This window comes from Periplaneta americana, chromosome 7 (assembly GCF_040183065.1).
Source record: "Periplaneta americana isolate PAMFEO1 chromosome 7, P.americana_PAMFEO1_priV1, whole genome shotgun sequence".
NCBI classification, from domain to species: Eukaryota; Metazoa; Arthropoda; class Insecta; order Blattodea; family Blattidae; genus Periplaneta; species Periplaneta americana.
This window is the reverse complement of record NC_091123.1, coordinates 41,137,534-41,161,374: the sequence shown is the minus strand read 5'-3', so window position 1 is coordinate 41,161,374 and position 23,841 is coordinate 41,137,534. Positions and strand designations below refer to the sequence as shown.

The following is a 23,841-nucleotide window of genomic DNA, read 5'->3' as shown; positions in this document are numbered from 1 at the left end:
TAGGCCTACATTTAGGTACATTTACATAAAATTTTTGCAAACTATCCTATTCGAGCCTAAAAGTCTGAGATATAAACATGAATATGCCCCAAAAATTTCAAAAGTCAGCGCGTGTATTTGGACGTAGTTTGCACACAGATGTGTCACAGAAATTCAGATTTGTGTTACATACAGGTAATTAAAATTGCATTACACTGTGCAGTAATTCTTGCATTTATATTCCGAAGTTAATGAATTCACATACATGAAAAAAAAAAAAAACAAGATATTGAATTTTTTTTAAATTCATGCTAGAATTACATATTCTACTGAACGTATTTAAAGATAAAACACACATGTTGGGTCAATTATACAGTGTTCATAGATTTGATAAGAAACATTAAAGATTATATATTACAGTTATATGAACACTAATAAATATAATATAATTATTAAAGAAAGCCAAGCAACAACGCGATTCGATCACCTGAACCGTCCATCGTGGTAAATAGTCACTGAAGATGGAGAAGCATCTCCGAAACATGTCTGACTATTACTAATTTCTTTAATAATTATATTATATTTATTAGTGTTCATATAACTGTAATATATAATCTTTAATGTTTCTTATCTACTGAACATATTTTACACATGTTAATTTTCGCGTTTATAATATTAGTACCGGTATTAACATTTTTACAAAATATGTAGCCTACTGATCCGTTGAAATTTGACTAATTAATCCTGCTTTACTTCCTAAAAATGTACATAAGTAATATTTTTTGCATAATTTTTATTTTATTATGTGTTTTTGTTGACATACATCACGTTCTATTTGTGTAGGTGTAAATGTTGGATCTTCTGATTGATAACACTTTATAAATTCAGTAATTTCATTGCTATGTTATATAATAGGCTATTTGTATTTGCATCTGTCTGTTTTTAGGTCCACCAAAATCTCCTAACAAGTCAACAGTCTGTACTGCTGTCCAAGAGCGATGACCCAGATGGTAACTTGGGCAGGGGTCTGGTCGAATTATCAGTCGCAGAGCAGTTCAACTCGCTTACTAACCTGCACAATGAAACCTTGGCACGAATCATGGAGCGACATGATGAGGTCAGAGAGCGACTTGCAGCATGGGACCGTTACCGTCAAGATCAGGCACGATTACTCAGCTGGCTGCGCGATACAGAAAGGGAGAGAGGAAGAATTCAATTACGTTACATACACACGAGACGTGTTCCAAAAATGTTACAAAAAATACAGGTCAGTTTCATAAGTGTTTGGTCTCCTTGAGTCATTTAAAAATATTTGTACATTCATGTTAAATATCCAACAAATGCTGCAGAAATTAACACCTTTTTATATCTACTCATAAAATTAATACCTTTGTTATATCTATTCATAAATGTCATTTGCATTTATTTAATGATCAGATAGATTTTGATTATAGGCTATATAGATTTTTTACAGGGTATATAATGTAGGCCTATATTTTCATTAGAAACGATATTTAAAAACCTGAAGTTTATCATCTATCTGTCTGTCCGTCCGTTGAACAGTGGAAGAAGGAACTAAGACTTTTAGGGACGTATTCATAGACATTTTTAGCGCGGGCTTTCGGTGGATTATCAGCGTTTTTCATATTCATAAACCAGTGTTAGCGATAGGATATGATTTGAATTCTGTACTAGTAACCAGTGGATAGCCAGGGCTAGCTTAGTACGCTCGTAGCGCATGCTGCGAACTGTCTATGAATACCAACCTTAAATATTCTTTTGTCTTCTATAACATAAAAATATAATATTTGTGTTATTAGTGGAATGTTTTTTGCTTCTCCTGTAAGGTTATGAAAAGTGACTTAGTTCCTTTTAGCTCCGGCTGATTCAATTTTGAAAATACACCGTATTTGAGTCCACATGCATTACACATATATTTCCTGTTTTATTTATCTATTATTAGCTTATTATTAAAGACATTCATATCAACAGTTGATTTGAAAACATGACAGTTATATATACATATTAGTTACACTAATAAAGGTAGTGTAGTCGGTATAGCACTGCATGGTCTTTGTGCTCGAGATTGCAGGTTCGATCCCGGCCCAGGTCGATGGCATTTCAATGTGTTTAAATACGACATGCTCATGTTAGTAGATTTACCGGCATGTAAAAGAACTCCTGCAGGACAAAATTCCAGCACACCGACAATGCAGTTGCGAGCATCGTTAAATAAACCATAATTAAAAAATTGTATATATATATATATATATATATATATATATATATATATATATATATATTTACTAATAAATAAATTTGTTTTTTTGAACAGTCGTTGTTGGACAAGATTCCTGTGGGTGAATCTCAGGCTGAAGACCTACAGGAGCAGCAAACTAAACTCCTTAATTTCTGTGACGATGCATTGGCAACATCAATTCGTATGGAACATGCTGCCATCACTCAACGAATCAGCAACCTGCAGGCAGGACTAGAAACGTGGAAAGGCTTCCTGAATAAAGTGGTTCTTCTGAACACGACTTACGACGACCAAGTTAAGAAAATCGAAACTGTGTTTTCAGAAATTCATATGGCAATTTCTGAACCAGGCAAACCTCCTCTCTCGCATACCGGCATACAGAACAGACTAGAGAATCTCAGGGTAAGCATTAATTTTGTTTTGTGTTTCTTTATCTAGTTCTCTTAAACTATACGAAAATATCCAGATAATAAAAGCAAGCGTGTATCATCACTAATTGTTGAATTGTTACTTATATCTTTACAGCTTTTAAAAGCTCGTTTGTCGGAATTGACAAGAGATCTAGAGGAACTGGGAGTGACCCAAGAACAGTTGAAGGAATGTATCAGTCCTACCGATATCAAGACTATGAACCAGAAAGTATGGCTTCTCTGGCAGAGTCAGGGGGATCTGGACCATCATTTGGCTGTACTTATCCATCACCTAGAAGAAAAGCTAGGGATGAAAGCTATGTTCGATAGCAGGTATGTTAAATTATATGGTATATGATATGATACATATTTGATGTCGTCCACACCTGTGGAGTAACGGTTAGCACGTCTGGCCGCGAAACCAGGTGGCCCGGGTTCGATTCCCGGTCGGAGCAAGTAGAGGTTTTTTCCGGGGTTTTTCCTCAACCCGATATGAGCAAATACTGGGTAACTTTCGGTGCTGGACCCCAGACTCATTTCACTGGCTATATCTCCTTCATCTAATTCAGACGCTAAATAACCTAAGATGTTGATAAAGCGTCGTAAAATAACCTACTAAAAAATACTGGGTGTTCATTTCAAAGTGTGTCATGACGTCACTGTTGTGAGTCAGCGATTTGAAGCGAGTGTCAGCTTTTATGTCAGAGAAGTTGCCTATTATTCAAGGCGTTCAATGTGAACTTGAGAATGTGTACGGTATAACTTGAACGTCGTAGCAAGAGATGGCGGTCTGTGCTGTCTGTGTGCTACCATAACCTCTTTCGAACTGTGTTTTGCGCGGCCAAGTCGTACGCAGGGTATTTGTTATCATTGGTTGCATATACGGCAACATTCCACAATACAAATCAAATGCTCCGTGTCCATGTTGACTGTCGAAGTTAATGTCAACACCCTCCCCATATCCCGACAGTAAGAAAAAACCCACCTCAGTACGTGTTTCCAAAGAGTTCACATTCCTGCCACTACCGGCATTACCATACATATCAGTAAGTACTCTTCAGAATGAACGCCGTACTTGCTATGCAACTTCTGTGACACATAGGTAAGACTCCTCTGCGGAAGTGTAGGAAAATTGAATTCTCTAGGCTCATCGACTAGCCATATGACGGTATACAGCGAGCCATGACACACTTTGAACTGAACACCCAGTATTTGATGTCAACATTTACATTCATGTAATGTGAACCTCACAATTTTGTTCCGATGCAACTATTACATTCGTTACAGTTACACCTTTTGTAGGCGCCTATTTAACAATGATGTATGGTATTATATGATATATATTTCATGTCAACATTTTCAGCAAAATTAACTTGTTCAAGGGAAATTTATTTTCATTGGACTTAACCTGTATAAAGAATGGGAGGAAGAGCGCACTAACGTGCATATTATTTGTTGATTAAATGGTAAATGTTTTAAAGAAATAGACTGATTTCTGTACTTTATTATGTAGTATCTGTCATAATGAGATTCACATAAAGAACACACAATCATCATCGGGTATATGGTAGCAGGTTGTTTTTCATATTTTGTGATGGTATCCATGAACTGTGAAACTTGTAAGCATATGTCGTAGGTCTTGATTTTATCGTGTTTAACCTTTGTCCATCATGGTATCCGTACAGTAGAAGTCTGGCCATATCTCTTCTCTTTTCCGACATCTTTCTTGTAGGTAGTCCAATGAATTGGCGGCAGAAAGTAGTGAAAGTCACATCGTGAAACTTTCAACCAGAAGGAATTCCTTGGCCAATTCATAACCCAGCCTGAATGAAGTAAATTTAGAGAAATCACTTTCTCAGTAGTGGCTACGTCTTTGAGACTGAATTTATTTCATATTAATTCTAGACCGTAACTGATTAGAGGGACAATTTTTCAGTAGAAGAGTGCCAAAACCATGGCAGTGTCCAGTGAGGAAATAGTGATGTTCTTTATTTCGAAAATAGCTTTTATGTATGTATTTATTAACACTACAATTGGGTATACACCCGGTGGCAATGATATATAATATACAATAATTGAATCGGTCGTTGCAGAAAGGGGATAAGTCATAAAATCTTACTTTTGAGATAATCAATAAAAACTGTTTTCTTCATCCAATACTGGAGTAATCATTATAAATATTTTTTCTTACTTTGTTTATGAATAGTGAAGTCTAATACATCATGTTAGAAATCTGAAATCTCAAACACTTTTGTTTAAAGTTGTTTAATCGAGCCATGACTTATCCCCTTTCTGCAAGGAATTGTTAAATATAATAGAAAAAAAAATATAATTTACAATTTTGGGCTAATGTAATATTTGAAATCAAACTAAATGTTAATAATTACAATGATACCGATGTTTTTGTGTGTAATTACTACATTACTGTCACCATTTACATAATTATTTTTGCATTTTAATCATTACTCCTACTACAGAAATGTACCAATATGTGATGTTATATCACAGTTTTAAATCAAAACTCTACTTTTAAACTAATACTTAAAAACTGCATATAGGAGAGCACAATAAAAATACACTAAAGTACTACACAAAATCATTTGTTTCAATTGTTATAGAGTGTATTGTTAGGTGGTTTTCTTGTAATGCTCTGGCCACCAGTATTTAAAATTCAAAATATCATCAGTAGTAACTGATTCAACAGAAAATCTGTTGTTTGTGTTTGCCTGGTAGATCAAGGTATTGTATTGGTCTGGCACATATACCCTGTCTGTCTTCCTTAGTTAGCGCTTCACTACACCAAAGTTGCGGTCATAGGGAAGAAATGAATGGCCTCGTTGTGGAAAATAATGAATGATTTTGTTAAATCTCCCCATTTGGGACAGTGCAAGCAACAATCGAATTAAGGTATGAATTTTTTTGCCCTCCACAGTTATCAAAGAAAAGATACAATTCCTTGACTGAAGAAGGGACATTATTTTCAATGTAGTTCACAAGGAACACACTTCATTTGAAGATTTGTGGCCTATACCTTCATGATAGGAATAGAAGTTCGCCGTATGGTCTTTGAAATTGTGAATGTTGAAAATTGATGACCCAAAGTTGCGTCTAAACAAACAAAGAGTAGTTTCTTACCCACATTGTTCTCCTGTCGTACGGGCTGCTACAGACTTCCCAATGGAATTGACGTTCCAATGCCTTCAGTTTATTTTCCTTATTTACATTTCTGCGGTAGTTAATTTCATTGTGTTTACGTTTACCACTAATAACACAGTTTTCTTCCCCTGGGTCACTTACTACTTCTAGCTTATCTGTCATTTCCCTTGTCCACACCTGTGGAGTAACGGTTAGCGCGTCTGGCCGCGAAACCAGGTGGCCCGGGTTCGATTCCCGGTCGGGGCAAGTTACCTGGTTGAGGTTTTTTCCGGGGTTTTCCCTCGACCCAATATGAGCAAATGCTGGGTAAATTTCGGTGTTGGACCCCGGACTCATTTCACCGGCATTATCACCTTCATCTCATTCGGACGCTAAATAACCTAAGCTGTTGATAAAGCATCGTAAAATAACCCACTAAAATAAAAAAGTCATTTCCCATATCAGCTGATGGGCGCGTAACTTATTAGATCCGCGGCACTCAGTTGCGTCACGTCGTCAGTCAGTGCAGAAAGAAGGTAAGTCGCTGACTTGTCCCCTTTCTGCAATGACTGCGCTGCTTATGGTACTCTGCTTTGCGTTGAGAATGAGCAAATTTGTCCCATTTCTGTATGGAAATGTGTGTCTAGGTCTGGAGAAAGCAATGGCACTCTTAACTCATTTTCGCGTTTTTCATGACTTATCCCCTTTCTGCAATGACCGATTCAATTACAATTACATGAAATAAAATAAAATAAACGTAAATCTATAAATAGTAGATGCAATAAACCTAGGACTATAAATAAAAACTATTCTATAATAACGCCTACGATAAGCAAAAGTAAATCTAACTTATAAGTACTTCTATTTCACCCAACTATTACCAATTTAAATAATTACATATCACTTTAATTAATTACATACCAACTTAATTACATATCATCTTAATTAATTACATATCACCTTATTTTATTTACATATCAACTAAATTACATATCATCTTAATTAATTACATATCAACTTAATTATTTTACATATCAACTTAATAATTACATATCAACTTAATTAATTACATATGAATTCAATTAAGTACATGACACAACTTAAATAATTACACTGCACCTCCAATTACATTTTCAGTCTAATCTTCTCAACCTTTCGTTAAATGTATTGATTTTAAGAGGACCACCCTGAAAGATTGCCGCAGGTAAGCTGTTCCAGTCTACTATTGTGCGGTTAACAAAAGAAAATTTTGCCACGTCCGTTCTCTGTTTTCTACATTTAAACTTCCTAATATGATCAGCCCTTCCTAAGTATGATGGTGTTGCTAATCTAGCATTGATATCGGTCCATGCTTTGTGTCCCATTTGGGCCTTATACAATGCAGTGAGTCTGGTTTTTCGTCGCCTTGATTTGAGAAGTTCCCACCCTAAGTCTTTTACTATCTCCTCACCATGTCCCTTCCCCATTTTGACATATTTTGCGGCCTTGCGTTGGACCTTTTCTATTGAATCGATTTGGTTTTGTCTGTACGGATCCCAACCTACTGCTCCATATTGCACAATTGGGCAAACAAGGGTTTTGTACACTAATTCTTTTGACTTTCGGTTAGATTTCTTCAGAATACGCATAGAGAAATGTAGTGCTTTCCAGGCTTTCCTTGTGGTATTAGTGACTTGTTCCTCCCAACCCAGTTTGTTACTTAAATATATACCTAGGTATTTACAAGTGTTCACTTGTGGCACCGATGTACCATTCAGCTGATATCCGAGACAAATTTCTTTATGCGTTCTACAGAAGGATATTTTATCATGACTGTAACTCTGTCCTTAATATGAATGCTGTTATGACATTGTTGTTGACTGTAAATACTTGAAGGAGTTGATCATTTCAAGTGGTTGGTATTTGTACATTTTTAGTCATCTTTTTCTAGCCTGTTCTTCCTAAAAACCATCTAGACTATCTTCCTTTCATTTATGCATTAGTGACTTCTGTCTGCTGTTCAGAATACTCTTTATATGAAACTACCAAGCCTTCCAAGAAATCACGGTATTAAAATTAAATCTATTCGAAAAAAGAGTAAAATAATGTTTAAGCAATCAACTCTTTCTATTACATTAGAAGAATACAATTGAGCATACTGTCTCTTACTAATTTAATGTGTTGTTATTTGGGATTAATAATTACTGTTGTATTTAAAGAAACTCCATGTAGCATTTGTTATAATATTAATTTATATAAGTGTATTATATATTGTCAAGTAATTAGAACATAGACTGCATTGTACTTTTAATCTTTTGTACATCATTATGCACAGTGTAAAATTCTGTAGATGCCATGCAACTCCCATATCACTTTGTGATCAGTGGATAAAAGTAAATAAATTAACAACGTTGTTTGTCCTTTCAGGCATTCCAGGTTCCTTGTTTGGGCCAGTGATGTAGAAAATAGAGTGGAACAAAGCTGTGCAATTGGAGACCCTGAAGAAATACTACGTCGTTTGGAAACTGAACTTCAAGCTGAAGTGGCGATGAAGAATCCAGAAGTTGATTGGCTGCTTCACACAGGTTCAGAGCTTGCTGTAGCGTGTGTTGGAGATGGAGAAACAGAGACTGAACAACGCAGAGAAATCGAACAAAAAGTCCAGCAAGTACAAGATATGTGGGATCGCCTACAGAATCTTGGAAAAACAAAAGCAAACAAACTTCACGATATTCTCCAGGTAAGACACACTTCATTGAATTATGCTTTTTTTATACTCTGTATAAATTTTTTCTCAACTTTCTCATTGCAGCATAATCATTTTTAAACTAAAGGTATGGTCACACGTCGCTACTTTTGCAGTGCTGCAGTACAAAAAACTGCGCAACTCTTGTACTGCGACGTGTGAACAACGGTGCAACCCGAAAAGTAGCAGCTGCCGAACCTGCTGCCCACTACTTTTCCATGCTGCGCGCAGCTTAAAAGTAGCGACGTGTGAACAGGGTTCTCAGGGTTGCAGCCGCAGCATTTTTGATATCGGTTTTGTTGAAACTTTTGCTGCAGTTGTGACCAGTGTTACCACCTAAATGTGCCAATGATACTTTTATTGTTTGGATATATTTTAATGTTAAATGTGATGGAAATAAATTATTTGTAACAGTTATTAAATACACAACACAGTTTGAGCGTAACTGCTGACGATATAATTCATTTTTTAAATTTTCCGTAGCGTAGTTCCAAACAGGAGGGTTGCCAACATTGATTACGTGAATATACTGTTGGTTATCATTTAAGTGTATAGGCGTTTTTAAAAGCTTTATAGTAAAAATAATGTCAATTTCTGAATACTAGATACGACAGAAAAGCGAATAATAGATAAGGAAGCTTTCGCATGAGTTTCTTAATAATGTGAACATAACCACAAAATGTATATTGAGAAGTCAACACTGAGATGGAAACCTGCAGCATGACTGTGGCTGCAAAAGTAGCGCCTTGTGTGTGAACAGACTCGCAACCTCCAGTTGCAACTTTTGCAGCACTCGGGTTGCGCAGCACGAAAAGTAGCGTGCAGCGTGCTACTTTTGGCTTACGTGTGAACACGACACGCAACTTTTGCAGCTGCAGTACAAAAGTAGCGCTGCAAAAGTAGCGATATGTGACCGTACCTGAAGAAGCAACGTTTTTGCTGTATGCAATAATAACATGATACTAATTTAATTAATCATAATTCTCATGCCTTCATGAGGACAGTCGGAGTTAATAGCATCATATACAGCACAAGTAGCGAACTTTGTCCTTAGAAGGCATTATAGTCTTGCTAATAGTTTTGGCTCTTGTTTTCTTATAAAATGTAATAAAATAACCACTGTTTCAATTCTGTTGTATAAAATGTTTTTAAACTTTTTTTCAGACTATGGCACAACTTGAAATTCGTATAGCAGAGCTAAGAGGGTGGTTATATCAAGTAGAAGCGCAGTTAATTAAACCTCTTGTGTTCGAAAGTTACACGGAAGAAGTATTTGACTTAAAAATGAAAGAGCATGAGGTGGGTATCTTACATGAATTGCCTTTCTTTTGTCTAACTTAGACTTTATCCAACAAATTATTATTTTAATCTAACAAATTATTATTTTATTATCTTTTCAGGAGCTTCAAAGATCCATTGAAAAGCAAAGTGGAAATATCGCAGATGTTTTGAACTTATGTGAGCTACTTCTGAGTGACTGCGAATCTTGCAAAGCAACTGTCAACACAGAATCCATTACCATCGCCACCGAAGCACTTGAAAAGAGGTATAAATCTTAACCTAAATTTGCTTTATAGTCGTACGTACTTACAGAAACCAAAAACTTTGTAATGAAGGCACCAGATTTTTTACAGTTTGTAATAGTTACATACATAACTTATACAAAACTCTTCTTCATGAACAGAACAATTCAAAAGTTTTTTTTTTTACACAAAAAAAAAACAATAGGCATGGGTGCAAATAGCCATTGATGCTGACGCGCCCTTCAAATTTCACTGTCTATCTACCTATCTATCAAAAGTTTTTCAAACATTGAATATATAAAATACTGGAAAGCAAGAGGGATAATTGGAAGTATGTGTAAGTATAAGTGTGATCATTGGTTGCATACAGCACATCAACTTACGTATAATTGCACATGTAAACGAACTATGAGATAATATTCGGAAAATTAAAATACAGTTCGCTTCAGAAAAAATTCTGGATTAGAAATTTATTGCGAAGTTGATCAGCTTCAAATACATTTGTAGGAAGTGTTCTTTTCTCAAATCAGTTTGAAATGAGCAAATATTGGTATAGGAAGTGAGTATTCACCTGTTTTAATTAAAAAAGATTTTTTATGTCGATCACTTTTTATATTATATCTCACAACTAATTTTTTAATCGAGTTAAAATTACATGACTTGTTGAGAAGACGTCAGGAAATGACAAATACAGTGTTAAAATTGATCTAAAAATGAATATATTTAATGTAAATGAATGTGTGAAATGAAAATTCAGTTTTTCTAATCTGTATTGCCGTTTTATAATGTCTGAAAAGCCTGGTTCAGTGGTGATTATAGAAATATTAGTGGAGGGGAAAAAAATCTGGGGAAAAAAATGGAAAAAATACGGTAGCCTACGAATTTATTTATGAAACATGAAAATTAATTTGATAATCCATTTTGAATCTTGCGTACACTACTTTTAACACGTGAATATAAATAATTAACACGAGTAAGTTCGCCAGTTAATCAATTATTTATAATTAATTTGATGTTAATTGTATTCACATCATGAGTTGTGAAAATCCTTGTTTCCATACTGCTAGCATGAATTGTTTAAAATATGAAATTTCATATTTTTCCTGTCACTACTTACCAGACAAGCAAAAACATTATCAGCAGCTACCACTGGATGTCATTTTATACTACAAATAAATAAATATATACATAAAATAACCATGTACAACGCAAATACAGAAAAAAACTTAGCTATTTAAGTTAAAGTTTCAATAATATGTAATTCCTTTGAAAATCCGAGCCAATGAAAATAATGTATTTGAATTTGGTAATTCTTGCAAATAGTTGAAAATGGGATTTGTATTAAAGCTGATATTATGTAAAGAAAAATCTCTTTTGCATATTGCAGGTGGAAAAATGTCTGTGAACTCTCAGCAGAAAGAAAGCATAGAATTCATAGAGTGTGGACACTCCTCCAAGAAGTATTCAGGCTCTGTGAAGAGCAGGAGCAGTGGTTGACTTACCAAGAAAGAGCTCTCCACGATATTGCCAACAACGATAAGGAAAAATCACAAAATGAGATTCAGGATCTAATCTCTAAAATTGAGGTAATGTAACAGTTTATTGTACATTTTGAAGATTGCAAAAGATTATATCAATATTCAATCCAATTAGTACCGTATATAGATAGTGAATAGGAATGATAGAAAGTAGTAGGCAAATTGTAGTAAAATAGAAAGTATATAATAGTATCACAACAAACACTAAAGTAGAGAGTAGAGTGTAGATAAGGTTTAAAGGTTAAGAAATATGATTATAGAATCTGAGATGGTAGTAGGGGTTAAAGTTGGGAAATTTTAGGTGAAGAGGATATAAGTGTAATAGGAGAAATACAAATGAAGTGTTAAAATAATAGTAATGTAAAGTAAATGACTGTGGTGATGGCACCATATAGGCCTACAGAAATGTGAGGGCCATCACTACATGTAAATAGATAAAACAGCTGTTGACAATAAATATTCATATTCATATTCAATCCATGATCACAACATTCAAATTTCAAACTTGAAAGTAGCAAATATATAAGAGAACTATAGAAATTATATATAAAATGTCTCAAAAGTCTCATTTCCGAGAATAAATAGTCTATATTGATAAAAGTTTATGATGTCATTGCACAGTATTACAGTACCATGACAGACTTTTGGAACTGTTTTTGTAAGATAATTTTCTTTTTTGTTATTTTTTTACTTATAGGCCTATTTTTTTACGTCATTTGTTTTTGATTTCAGTAAAGTGGCTTGTTTTTCATACAATAAATGCAAATTATCTTCATCATCATCATTTGCTCTTTTTTGTATAGGCTACAGCGCTGTATTTAGGTAGTGCTGTACCCATGGGCCTGGAAAAATTTTGAGTCCCCCTCCCCAATCTAACTGATGTAAATTTTAGACAAGCAAACTGTATTGTATTGTATTGTATTTATTAACATTCCATGGTATTCATTCATTGATTTACAGCTAGAATATGGAACAAGTCAAAAAACTTAATACTATTATAAAGTCTCAATCTATAGTCACAGTCTAGATGAAATATATACAGATGAGATTTACAATATAGTCGACTAGTACAACACAAAGTTTTAGTATCAATTTCATGAAGTGTTATTGAATGTAAAAAAAAAGTGGCACGTAACAACAAATATGTTTCTATCTAAAGGAGGCATCTGAGAAGTAGGAAAATATTGACAATTTACCAACTTTCAGCTCGATTTTTTTTCTTTTCTCAAAAGTTGCCATCCTGTGCCCAGGCTTATGTGCCCAATGCGTAAATACTGTCTTGTTTGTACATGTGGGCTTAATAAATTACGCTATTATGTATTTACTGATCTTGAAGTGGAAAGCTTTTGTTAACAGGTGACAATGAGAGAAATTGACTCTCATAGTCCAGCACTGCAAATACTGGATCAGACGTATGCCAAACTGATAAAAGATAGTGGTTTGGAGTTGGAGAATCTGCAGCAGTTAACATCAGTTGTCCGCTCAATGCTTCTACGTTGGCATCAACTGACACCCACAGCCATTAGCATACTGCAGCGACTTTATGATGAACTGCAAATCTATCGTGACTTTGTATCAGCCCATGGGAAGGTGTTCGTAAGCCTAACCCAAATAGATGTTCGGCTGACGCAGATCCAGCACCTTGCCACTCCAGAACAGAGTTCTAAACCAAAGGGACGTTTACAGCAAATTGAGGTACAGTATACCAGTATTAATACTGTACTCATGCAAATTGAAACACCTCTATCTCAGGAATAAAATAAATTGTAGGAGATGTTTGTTTTCAGACGATCTCTTTTCAGTTGAAAATACAGAACGAGCAAAACTTCGCTATACCGTCATTTGGGTCATTTTACGCCTAGTGATTAAATGCAAACATATCTATAGGTTTATAAGAAACACACCACTGCACGTGTTTCTCTTTACACTTTTACTGTAGCTTTGATAGTGGGCAGTATCTGTCATTGCAAGCTTGTCAGTCTACAGAAACAAACGGGATGGTACAGCAAAGTTTTGCTCCTCCTGCTTGAACTATTAGAGCGCCTTACCACTTGATAATAATCGTCCAGTGTAAGTTAAATAAAATTAATGGGAATACAAGAACAAAATAACAATAAATTTAATTTACTATTACAAAATTCTGTTATCATATTTGCTAATAGATCAGATGATACGAGTTCAGTGTGGTGAATTTTAAGGGGAGAGGACATATAATTTGATTGTTTTCCTCTAATTACTGCGCATTTTTCATTTCTTGCCTGTAGAAATATCATTGCTGCAATAACTTAAATTCGAGATTAGTTAAAAAAATACCAGGATACAGTCATTCACTAAAATGGATAATCTCAACCATTTTTAAAGATAAATTCAAAATTTCTTTGACATTTTACTTCTAAAAGGACATCCTTTAAAATGTGTGGGGCATAATTTCGATATTGGCCTTCAAAATTTTAAGATAAACGATTGCATTTTAAGAATGAATTTTAGAGGTATTTTTATAGAAACATGAAAAGATATTTTTCAGTGCAACAAAATAAAAAAATTCTATTATAAAGAAAAGTTTATTAATAGTCTAAAGAATGTGTGTTCTATATCATGCATGTACAGTAGTATTAATAGGTTCGAAGCTAATATAATTTTTTTTATGAGAATAAAGCAAAAAATTCAAGTTACGAGAAACTGCAATCATAGTTTATTGCTAATTAAAATTCCTATGTAGCAGAACTTTAAAAACCATAAAGCCATAAATGCGCATTAAATTTTATACTACAGTATATTTTTCATCAGTTTATATCACATAGTCAGGATTTTAATAATTATGTAGAAGTAGGTTACACGCTATGTACATGAGAGTTGCTTTATTTCTTATTTTGCTGTTCTCTTGTAGCAATTGGAAGAAGAACTAGTTGAAAACATCACTCTGCTGCATAATGCAGACGAACTGGGTCTCCGGGTGATGAAGAAAAGTAGACCCGAGGAATTGCCATCCATTCAAGAAATGATTGACGAATATCAGTTACTATGGAAAGACATAAATTCACGCATTGAGCAACTTAAAGCACAGTGCGCAGAGGAGATTTCTAACCAGGTTAGTTTTTTTTTTTAAGTCTTATAAACACTTTAGTGCAATTTTTTGTATTTCATATAACTGTTGTTGTTTCCTATGGCATGATAGGTTTTAACTCCATTTTGCTTCAGGCATCCCAATATAGTCCTGCAATGTTGTTGTTTCGTTGAAGGATGGGATTTAATCTTGACAAGATAGGTGGTGTTCAGCATTAATTTTCGATCCAGTTGTTTACAAATGGTGCATACTTCAGACTGGTAGATCTTCACATGTGTGAGATGAACAGCGAGGCAATCATGTCCTGTCTTCAATCTGAATGTAGCTACCACTTCCTTCATTGATCTATTCTTATTCAGGTTCCAAAGTTTTTCGATATCTTTCCTCTTTTTTCCTTTTGATCGTTCCAATGTTTCTTTCCTATTGACTTCTAAGATCTCTTTAGAAATGAGTCTCTTGAAAGAGTTTATAGAGATTTTTTTATTTTTCTGTCTCTTTCTCGGCTAATTTGTCAGCATTATCATTTCCTTCCACTCTTATATGGGCTGGAATACATTCGTCGTTTTAAGAACTAATAGTTTCTTAATTTCATATAACTATTTCACCTACTTTGTATGACGTAAAAATTAATCACTCATTGATTACAAGGCTCAGAATTTGCATGTATATATTTATTTGTGGAAAAGACAAGAATATTCCAAGTCAAGAATGGATTGATTATATGTATTTTCACATTCTCATTGTACGAAATAAAAAGTATTGTAGTCCTACGAAAAACAAATTTTAGATTTTAACGGATATACTGGTACACGTTTTCAGCATTCATTCTACAGAAAAAATGGTTTTTTGCATACAGGCTGTTCTGTTTGTGGCAGTGATTTCTGAACTTTTTTTTTTTTTTTTTTGTGGTAATGAATTTATTTTATTATCGTCTGGAAATAATATTTGCTGTGCTATTGGATTATTTAACGTGTGCGGTACTGTCCTGTCATTATATACAACTCCAGAATTTCTATTACAGGTGATTCAATTCTTTTTCAGTTTCGCATTCTCGAAAATCATATTTTGTAGCTTATAGGGCTAGGATTTTGATGACCTATAAATCATGAAAAAATATCCTAAAAACAATGCATTTATGACCTAAAAATCTTTCAAAAATGTCCTTAAAAATGCCCTAAAAATTGATCTTACATAATTGTCTTAGTAGGAAAAGAGGTTTTGTACTAAATATTTAGACTAGTAATTAAATTAAATTTTACATAATTTTTTCTATGTAGTACATTTTAATTAATTATTTTATCTGATGTAGTTTACATGTATGATCGTTCACCTCTGCGTCGGTATGTGGACGTGAGTTCAGCAGTCGGCTGGACGGTCTTGACCCTTCATGGGCTGTAGCACCATGGATTTACTTTACTTTTAGTTTCCGTGTAGTCTACCACAAGGCCACTCTTATCTGGAATTAGCAGGTAAAGAGGGGTCTATATTGAAGGGATTGTTGGACTGATCCATTACGTGGGGTGTACTACGTTTTAATGGCAATATTTGTGTAGAAAAACGATTAAAATATTATACAAAATAATTAGTATTAATGGACAAAATATGTAAAGAAAGTATCAAACGAAATAGACATTATTTTACATTAATAATAGGGATTTATCGCCAAAATCAAATGAAAATGCCTAAAAAATGACCGAATAAAACAAAAGATGCTCTTATGAATTGAAACAGGCAAAAATACAAAAAAAAAAAAAAAGCCCTAACAAATATGTCTTAAAACACTCAGTTTATCGCATAACACATAAATACTAAAGCAGCTATGTTTCTGGTTTACTAGAAAAAAGATGCAATTTCATCAAAATCCTAGCCATATAATGACGAACTGTAGTACAAGGATTCTATAGAACGTTTGCTGTATGTAATCATTTATTTTTACGAAATAATGCTAATGTAATATTTAATATGATATTAGGAAAAAGAAGGCATCAAGACAGTTGACGAAGTGGATGAAAGTGTGCAAGTGGAAACACTGAGGTTTGAGCAAGACTCAGCTGTGCAGGTTGACACCCTTCCACAGACTCTCATGAGACTGACATCCAGAGATGCGTATCTGTACGAGCTGGAGACTGCTATTCGGGAGTGTAGCACAAACCTGGATCATCTAGAAAATGCTCTTCTCACCAGCACGTCGGAAGACAGAGCGGAAATGTGCACATTACCGCAACTGGTAAGTAACCTAGTTATATAAGAGCTTGATTACTAATTAAAATTACATACAATCTTTAATAAGACCACTGGCGTAGCTCAGGCAGTAGTGTATTTGTCCACTGATCTGGAGTTGTGCTTGGGCGTGAATTCAATTCCTGCTTGGTCTGATTACTTTGTTGAGTTTTTTCCAACCATAAGGCGAATGTCAGGTAATCTATGGCGAATCCTTGGCCTTATCTCGCCAAATACCATCTCGTTATCACAAAAAACTTTGCTCACTATATTTCCTATATTTCATATTGAAAGTAATTAATATTAATTTATTTAAAAGAATCCATATTGTTCTGTCGTGTTTTTAATGAATCATGTACTAAAATTAAAGTTGTAATGATTCTAATTATTTATTAAACAGTGTGATAAAACTGTTTTAATGACTTTTACCAAATTCTTAGTTAGTTACTATTCTATGAAGTAATTACTCTGTTTTATTGTTGTGTTATTATTTAGTTTTAGATCTTAATAAGCAGTACACATTATTTCAATTTAATTTTAGGTTAAATGGGTTTATTGAAAGTATAATCATTCGTCTATTCTGGAAAGTAGGCCTACTGTCGCAGCGAGTAGCCTAAGCATGCTACCATTCAATTTTTCTTTAATAATTACCTCATTTCCTGTCAGGCTTATTTTAGGGATTTAGATGTTGAAATATTTGGTACCAGTCCAGCATACTTCGTGTTAGTCAGTATTTATTTCTGGACTTTCAGAATTATGTAATTCTTTTGCGATTGTTCTAAATATATTAATATGTCCTCATGGTTCAAAATAAGATATGATTCAAAGTCATAGATAAACTGAATCTCATATCACAAGAAACATGAAGTAAAAGTAATTGCTCTCGGCTATGATGGTATTCTTTTGAATATGTGGTTTCTATTGTATCAAGGTAGATAATCATTTAGGCATCTTTATAGAATAAGCTAGTTAGAAAGCATTGAATTTCATTTTTGTGTAAATACATCTTTAAGGTAAAACTCATTAAGGGATTTTAGGGTCCTTTTAGAAGCAGTAGATAGCAGTTATGGGAAGCGCAATAGCATCGCTGTTCAGGTGTAATGCTGCAAGCCTACAGGTCGTGGGTTCGATTCCCTACTGCCATTAATGCCGATTGTCCGTATAGATGGGAGCATTAACTTTCAATTACCCTGTGAGGTTTCATGGCGTGCAGTGGGGAGATAAGATAGCAGTTATAAACTAAAGAGTTTAGAAAAATCAAGTATTAGAAAAGGAAATGAATATTTGCAAGTGAAACAAAACAGAATATCGGTATAAATAAATAAACATACAGTAGAATTCCTCGTATCCGGCAACTGTGGGACAAAGCCAGTGCCGAGTAACTGATTTTGCCAGATAGTTGGAAAATACATTTATAGGTTATGTGAAGACATACCGTATCCGGTATTGTACTATGTAAACATTTTTTTCCATGTTGAAATTTAGTAATTTTCGTATAGATATTGAAAATAAAGTTTTGAAATACATACAATGTTTATTTTTAGTACTAAATGCGGTAATGTACATTCATCAGTTCATAATTATTGTAATACCGGTACAATAATACATAATAGTGTAAAAAATACTAAAAGTTTTCGTAACCTTAGACGGGCTGTGACGTGAAGAGCAGTGTAGCCAACGTCGCAACTATGAAGATGATGAAGTAGCCTCGATGATTTGAACCTCTTTAACATATCTCTAATGTCCACTTGATTATATATACTATCTATCACTCTAATGAAACTTTACGCGCTACAGCGTAACAAAGAATTTCATACTTTCCTATTTAGACTCGTCCAACTCCTCTTCGAAACAGGCGAGTTCAAGTGGTAAATTTAAAGATATTGTCTCTGCGCATTGTTTGCGAGGTCCAAGTGACGGCTTACCAATGCTACCTGATCTACTCCAGAGATATAACGGGGTTTTCTGTGTGTTTTCACATGTGAACAATGTAAAGAGTAAACACAATATGTGGGATGTGTGATCCACGAAAACCACTCACATCTTCGTCCGACTTCTTTTTTTTTTGCCTAGCCAGAAGTGCCATTGTTTTGGTATTGCCAGTTATTTGGGTGCCGCATACGAGGGATTTTACTGTATTATGTAGAATGACAACCAGAACAAAATATAACAAAACAACTTTACAATGTAGACTGAAAGACTCCTGGTAAAAACTTTATGGAAAGAGAAGAATGCGTGCTAAGGGGAACTTTAAAAAATTTTCCAAACGACATTATTTTAGTTATTCACATATAAAATGTACCAGCAGGTATGTAGAATAGTGTACTTACGGCTAATATAATTTTTGCACTTACAAACAGAAAGAGACACAATTATCATGGAATTACATGGTAGTAACAAGTTTATTTTCCACTATCTTTTGCAGTCAAAATTACTAGCAACATGTCAGTCCTCCGTGGAACTAATCAGACATTTGAGCACCATATTGATACGTGAGTGTCATGTGTCAGAAGAGTTCTCTAGAACAAAAGAAGTGCAGCAGCTAATAGAACGACATGAGAGGCTGGTAGCCGAAGCAAGAGCCAGAGAACAACGAATGAGGGAAGCGCGGTAAGTGTCTTGTGTATTATGCTTTAATTCTTATTTTCCATAGAGTGCACAGAGCTGAAATTCTTTGTTTCCTTCATATGCTGCTTGTCATTACGTGCTTGCGCATTGTAACTAAATTAACCTTTATAGAAGTTACCTCTATTGTGCTGATTACTTCATGTAACTACAGGTGAAGGTCTCCATATTTTCATTTCGTAATGACTTTACATAATTAGAACAGAATGCCTTATGATGTAAACATGCACAAAATGTTAATAAAATTCTGTTCAGTAGTTTCAGAATGATCGTTGATATAGAATTTCATAATTTACAGTAGCATTTTAGTTGGAAAAGAGTGTTAAGATAAAATATGAAATGTAGAACCATGTGCAACATCTTGCATTAAAATTTTTAGCTTTAATAAAACTAATACAGATATTGAAATAATTGTTTCACCAAAATAAACATGAATAGCTAATAGCTAGTGCATATTTTAAACAATTATCTTGAAAAATAGATTCTTTTTAAGGTGTTAAGCCGTACCTACTACCTTCTTGTAAGTGGATGAGTACCGTTGTTAATGTAATGATAAAAATTCTGCATTTATATCGAGAATATTGCTGTATATTTTGCAGGCAAAGCAATTGTCATTGTCAAGAAAAAAAATCAAGTACGCTATAGGTCTATTGTTAGCAAATCTTGAAAATTGTGTTAGATTACATAAGGCAATTTGAAGTGACTTAAGGAATTTTACTTATGTAATAATTTGTTATCCTTGACCTTCGATAGTGCTTGATCATGAATGAGAGTTACTGTGATTACGTCATCTCTTTTATATTTTACATTAATGAATTTATATTATATTAACTCATACAAGTATTATAGGACATACATACTCTTAACAAGCATTTCTTGTAGTTTGTGCTTTGGTGTTGGACCCGTGTTTCTGCCTGTTGCTGCTTGTTTTCAAGTAAACATTCTTCTGTCCACAGGTCTTTCTTTGCTGAAGCTTACTATCTAACATGTGAACAGTTAAGTGTCTACTCCTTACTAATTTATGTAATGTCAAGAAATTACAATTACTTAATTTGTACAGAAATATATATATTTCATTTTAAAATCCATAATTGATTGTACTTCTAGTGCTAAAGTGTAAATACCTACCTAAAGCCATGCAATTTTTTTTTTAGATAGGTGAATTAAATTAAAACAGCACTCATTCATTATTATATTACCAGTACGTAATTGAGAAGATCATGGAATCAATGTGCATTTGATTAGGTAACGTTTTGGCAGGAAGGAAGAATATCATGTTATTTTTGTCACTTTGTTATTAAACATTGCAAATGTTATCCATTTGGCAAAGTGGCAAGTATATTTCTGGCACATACAACGTGAAGTAGGTTAGTTAAAGTTTGTCTTTGTGAATGATGAGGTGCCCATTCTGGCAAGAACTTAAGTGGGAGATTGAAGTTTACCTTAGGAATTATGACACTTACTTAGGTCTCAGGTATGTTACGGAAGTCCGACATTTTTATAATGATTAAGAATTGTGAATTTATGAATGTATCATAATTACAACAAATTACGTATTAAATAATATTAATTTTAAATAAATGCTCAGTTACTTGTAAAACATCCAGGTCTTCCAAAGATTCTAATTGGTAATGTTATAGCAGGATAGACTGTTTACATTGATGCAGTACCAACAAATTTCTTATTTGATAATGCATTCTGCAAAGCTGCCTTCTGGTGATAATATCTGAAGACTGTTAGTCATTACAATATTGATATATCGGTATTTATTCTGATTAATAGTAGGGCTACTACAGCTCTACAATTTACTGCTTTTCAAGAAATTGTATTGAGAGAATAGTATAATATATCTGTATTTGTGTCCTAAATGTAACCTGCAGAATTTTTTCAGCATTTTTCCACATGTCAATTACTTTTTTTTTTTTTTTGAAGTGTAGAATATATTGAACTTTAAAAATAAAACAACAAATCACTCAGGCCTCAGGAGGTTATACAATATTTCATTCTTTCTTTCGTTCGTTCATTCATTCATTATTCAACTTATTTAATTTTTTTTACGTATTAATAGTTTACGAAAACTATGTAAACTCGATCAGAAAAGTGACTTTGGACTGAAGGATCCTGTGTTACATACCCTGAACATAGATAATATTCTTTCTATTTTCTGTAACTTTCGGAGTGACTCTGGAACCCGTTCATCCTCTTGATTCTTTCTTGACAATAAAGTTAGCTGGTGTGTGACGTTAGCCATTCTCTTCCCTCTCATTTATAGGAGATCTACAGCTTTACAGCAGTTGATAGCCACGTTTCTATATCTATTGTAATGGCAAACGTAGCTTAAAATTTGATTCTTATTAATTATAGTGAAAGTGCAAGGTTAACATGCCCCTTGTGCTCGACGAAGAATTGGCAGCAACTGGACAACGACTTGTGGAGGTTGGAGCAATGGCTCCAGTTTGCCGAAGGCACTCAGCGCAACCAAACTGTTCCTCCTGCCAATATCGAACAATTGGAGGATGTAATTCAGGACGACAGAGTGAGTGGTTGCTGATTACATTTATGTTTTTATAGATATGTTCTTGCATTTGATTTTTTCCAAGAATGTTTTGTTACTTAAACTACAATGCTAATGTAAGATCTGTGGAATTTAAAAAATAAAATGAACTAAAATTGTGTTGACTCCAAGTGTGATTGCTGGTGAACAAAGATTATATTCAGATATATGTTTTCGGAATTTCCACGTTTCTTTTGTTATTATTTCATATTTCGTCTTATTCATTATTACTGTTGTCATCGTGGAATTATCATTGGCTAGTATAATTAATTACTTATGCATAGAACATATTCATATATCGTTGCTGTGCCTCCAAAATCGGCTATGTGTTTTTAAAAAGATGTTGCAGAAAAAAAAAAAAAAGGCTTTGTCACTTATAATTTCCTTGATTTTCAAAGCTACGTTTGGTTTAATTTCAATGATTACATGCTAAATTATAAAATTATGCCGAAAGTAGCTTTGAAAATGAAGGGAATTAAAAGTGATAAAGCCTTTTCTTATTTTTTCTGCAAAATCTTTTTAAAAACACATACTGGTAGCGGAATTTGAAGGGGCAGCGATGATATAAGTTTTTAAAGTCTTAAGATAATAATAACATATTTTGTTTCTTTTGGATATAGAATAATGAGAGCCATTTTAGTCTTCTTCGTCTTCTTTTTTTTTTTTTTTTTTTTTTTTTTTCAAAATTTATCAGAGTTTATATTTTTCTGTTGTTATTAAATTAATGAAAGAATTGTGAATCTGTAAAGGTGGACATTTTAGGAGATTTTCGTATTCAATTTTTGTGCTTAAAAATGCTTATTGTTGATAGGATGTGCATCTGAATGTTAACTATTTTATTGAATGGATATCATCCATATTTTGCGACATAATTTATTCAGAATAATTTCTGTCATATTTCTTAATCATTCCCTCACATTAATCCGAGAGGAAAACAGACAGGAGTTGTCATGTGTATGTATTAAGTTTTGAAAAAGGTAATTCTCAAAAATTAATGTAGAAACCTGTTTAAAATTGTGTACCATTAAAAGAAAGTGTGCATCTAATATTGTATCATTTTCAAATACAGGAGTTCCTTATGGATTTGGACAGCCACAAGAACATCGTCAGTTCATTGAATATAGTGGGTTTTCACCTAGCTGATCACACGGAAGATGTGGAAAGAGCAGACGAATTGCGTGCTCGGCTTGCGACTACTAATAGTAGATGGGATGCTGTCTGTCGTGCTGCTGCTTTGTGGCAAACAAAATTACAAACCGCACTCATGGAGGTAATTGTCAACCATTTTTAGTGCATTGAAGTGGTAAATATATGTTGCATACATTTGTATGTTCGAAGTTAATTTCGGTAATTTCTTAGTACCCAGTACTCGTTACATAGGTCGTTTTTATGTTTACACAGTGGCCCAATCCTAAACATATTTAGTATAACTTGTTGCTTGTGGGCCATCCTAAACCCCGACCTCTGCCCCTAAGAGCGCTAGTCCTTATATACCCGTCAGTCAAGGCTTTCTGACATACAAAAGCAGTTGACAATAGATATCTCAGTCGTGGCAACCTCATAAAATATCCTATCAATTGAATAACCGATCTTGCTACGTACAACATAATTATATTATATTATTACCCATTTCAGCGAGTACTGACGACCACTGCAAAATACGACAATTTGGTCCAGGGAGCATTCTCTTTTGGCACAAGGATGATTTATGTAACATGTTTCTAAATTAGTCTTTTAAATACCGGTACATTCTTTAATAAATCACTGAAAAAGAAATGTGAATATAGGAAATGGAGTGAGTACGAAAT

The 23,841-nt window shown here is 33.9% G+C and overlaps 1 protein-coding gene across 7 annotated transcripts in view; it reads left to right on the top strand.

The window, feature by feature from the left end:
- Nucleotides 1–23,841, top strand: part of Msp300 (Muscle-specific protein 300 kDa) — a 1,097,375-nt gene that overhangs the window by 1,060,614 nt on the left and 12,920 nt on the right. For 6 of the 7 annotated variants that reach the window (XM_069830616.1, XM_069830615.1, XM_069830612.1 and 3 more), the window contains 14 exons: nt 926–1,246; nt 2,315–2,641; nt 2,765–2,982; nt 8,191–8,503; nt 9,674–9,808; nt 9,910–10,055; nt 11,420–11,618; nt 12,927–13,265; nt 14,458–14,658; nt 16,607–16,861; nt 19,280–19,464; nt 20,436–20,474; nt 21,844–22,015; nt 23,103–23,303. In XM_069830616.1, coding sequence (XP_069686717.1) covers nt 926–1,246; nt 2,315–2,641; nt 2,765–2,982; nt 8,191–8,503; nt 9,674–9,808; nt 9,910–10,055; nt 11,420–11,618; nt 12,927–13,265; nt 14,458–14,658; nt 16,607–16,861; nt 19,280–19,464; nt 20,436–20,474; nt 21,844–22,015; nt 23,103–23,303 — 3,051 coding nt within the window. The remainder of the gene's footprint in view (nt 1–925; nt 1,247–2,314; nt 2,642–2,764; nt 2,983–8,190; nt 8,504–9,673; nt 9,809–9,909; nt 10,056–11,419; nt 11,619–12,926; nt 13,266–14,457; nt 14,659–16,606; nt 16,862–19,279; nt 19,465–20,435; nt 20,475–21,843; nt 22,016–23,102; nt 23,304–23,841) is intronic. The other variant, XM_069830613.1, reaches the window with a different exon arrangement.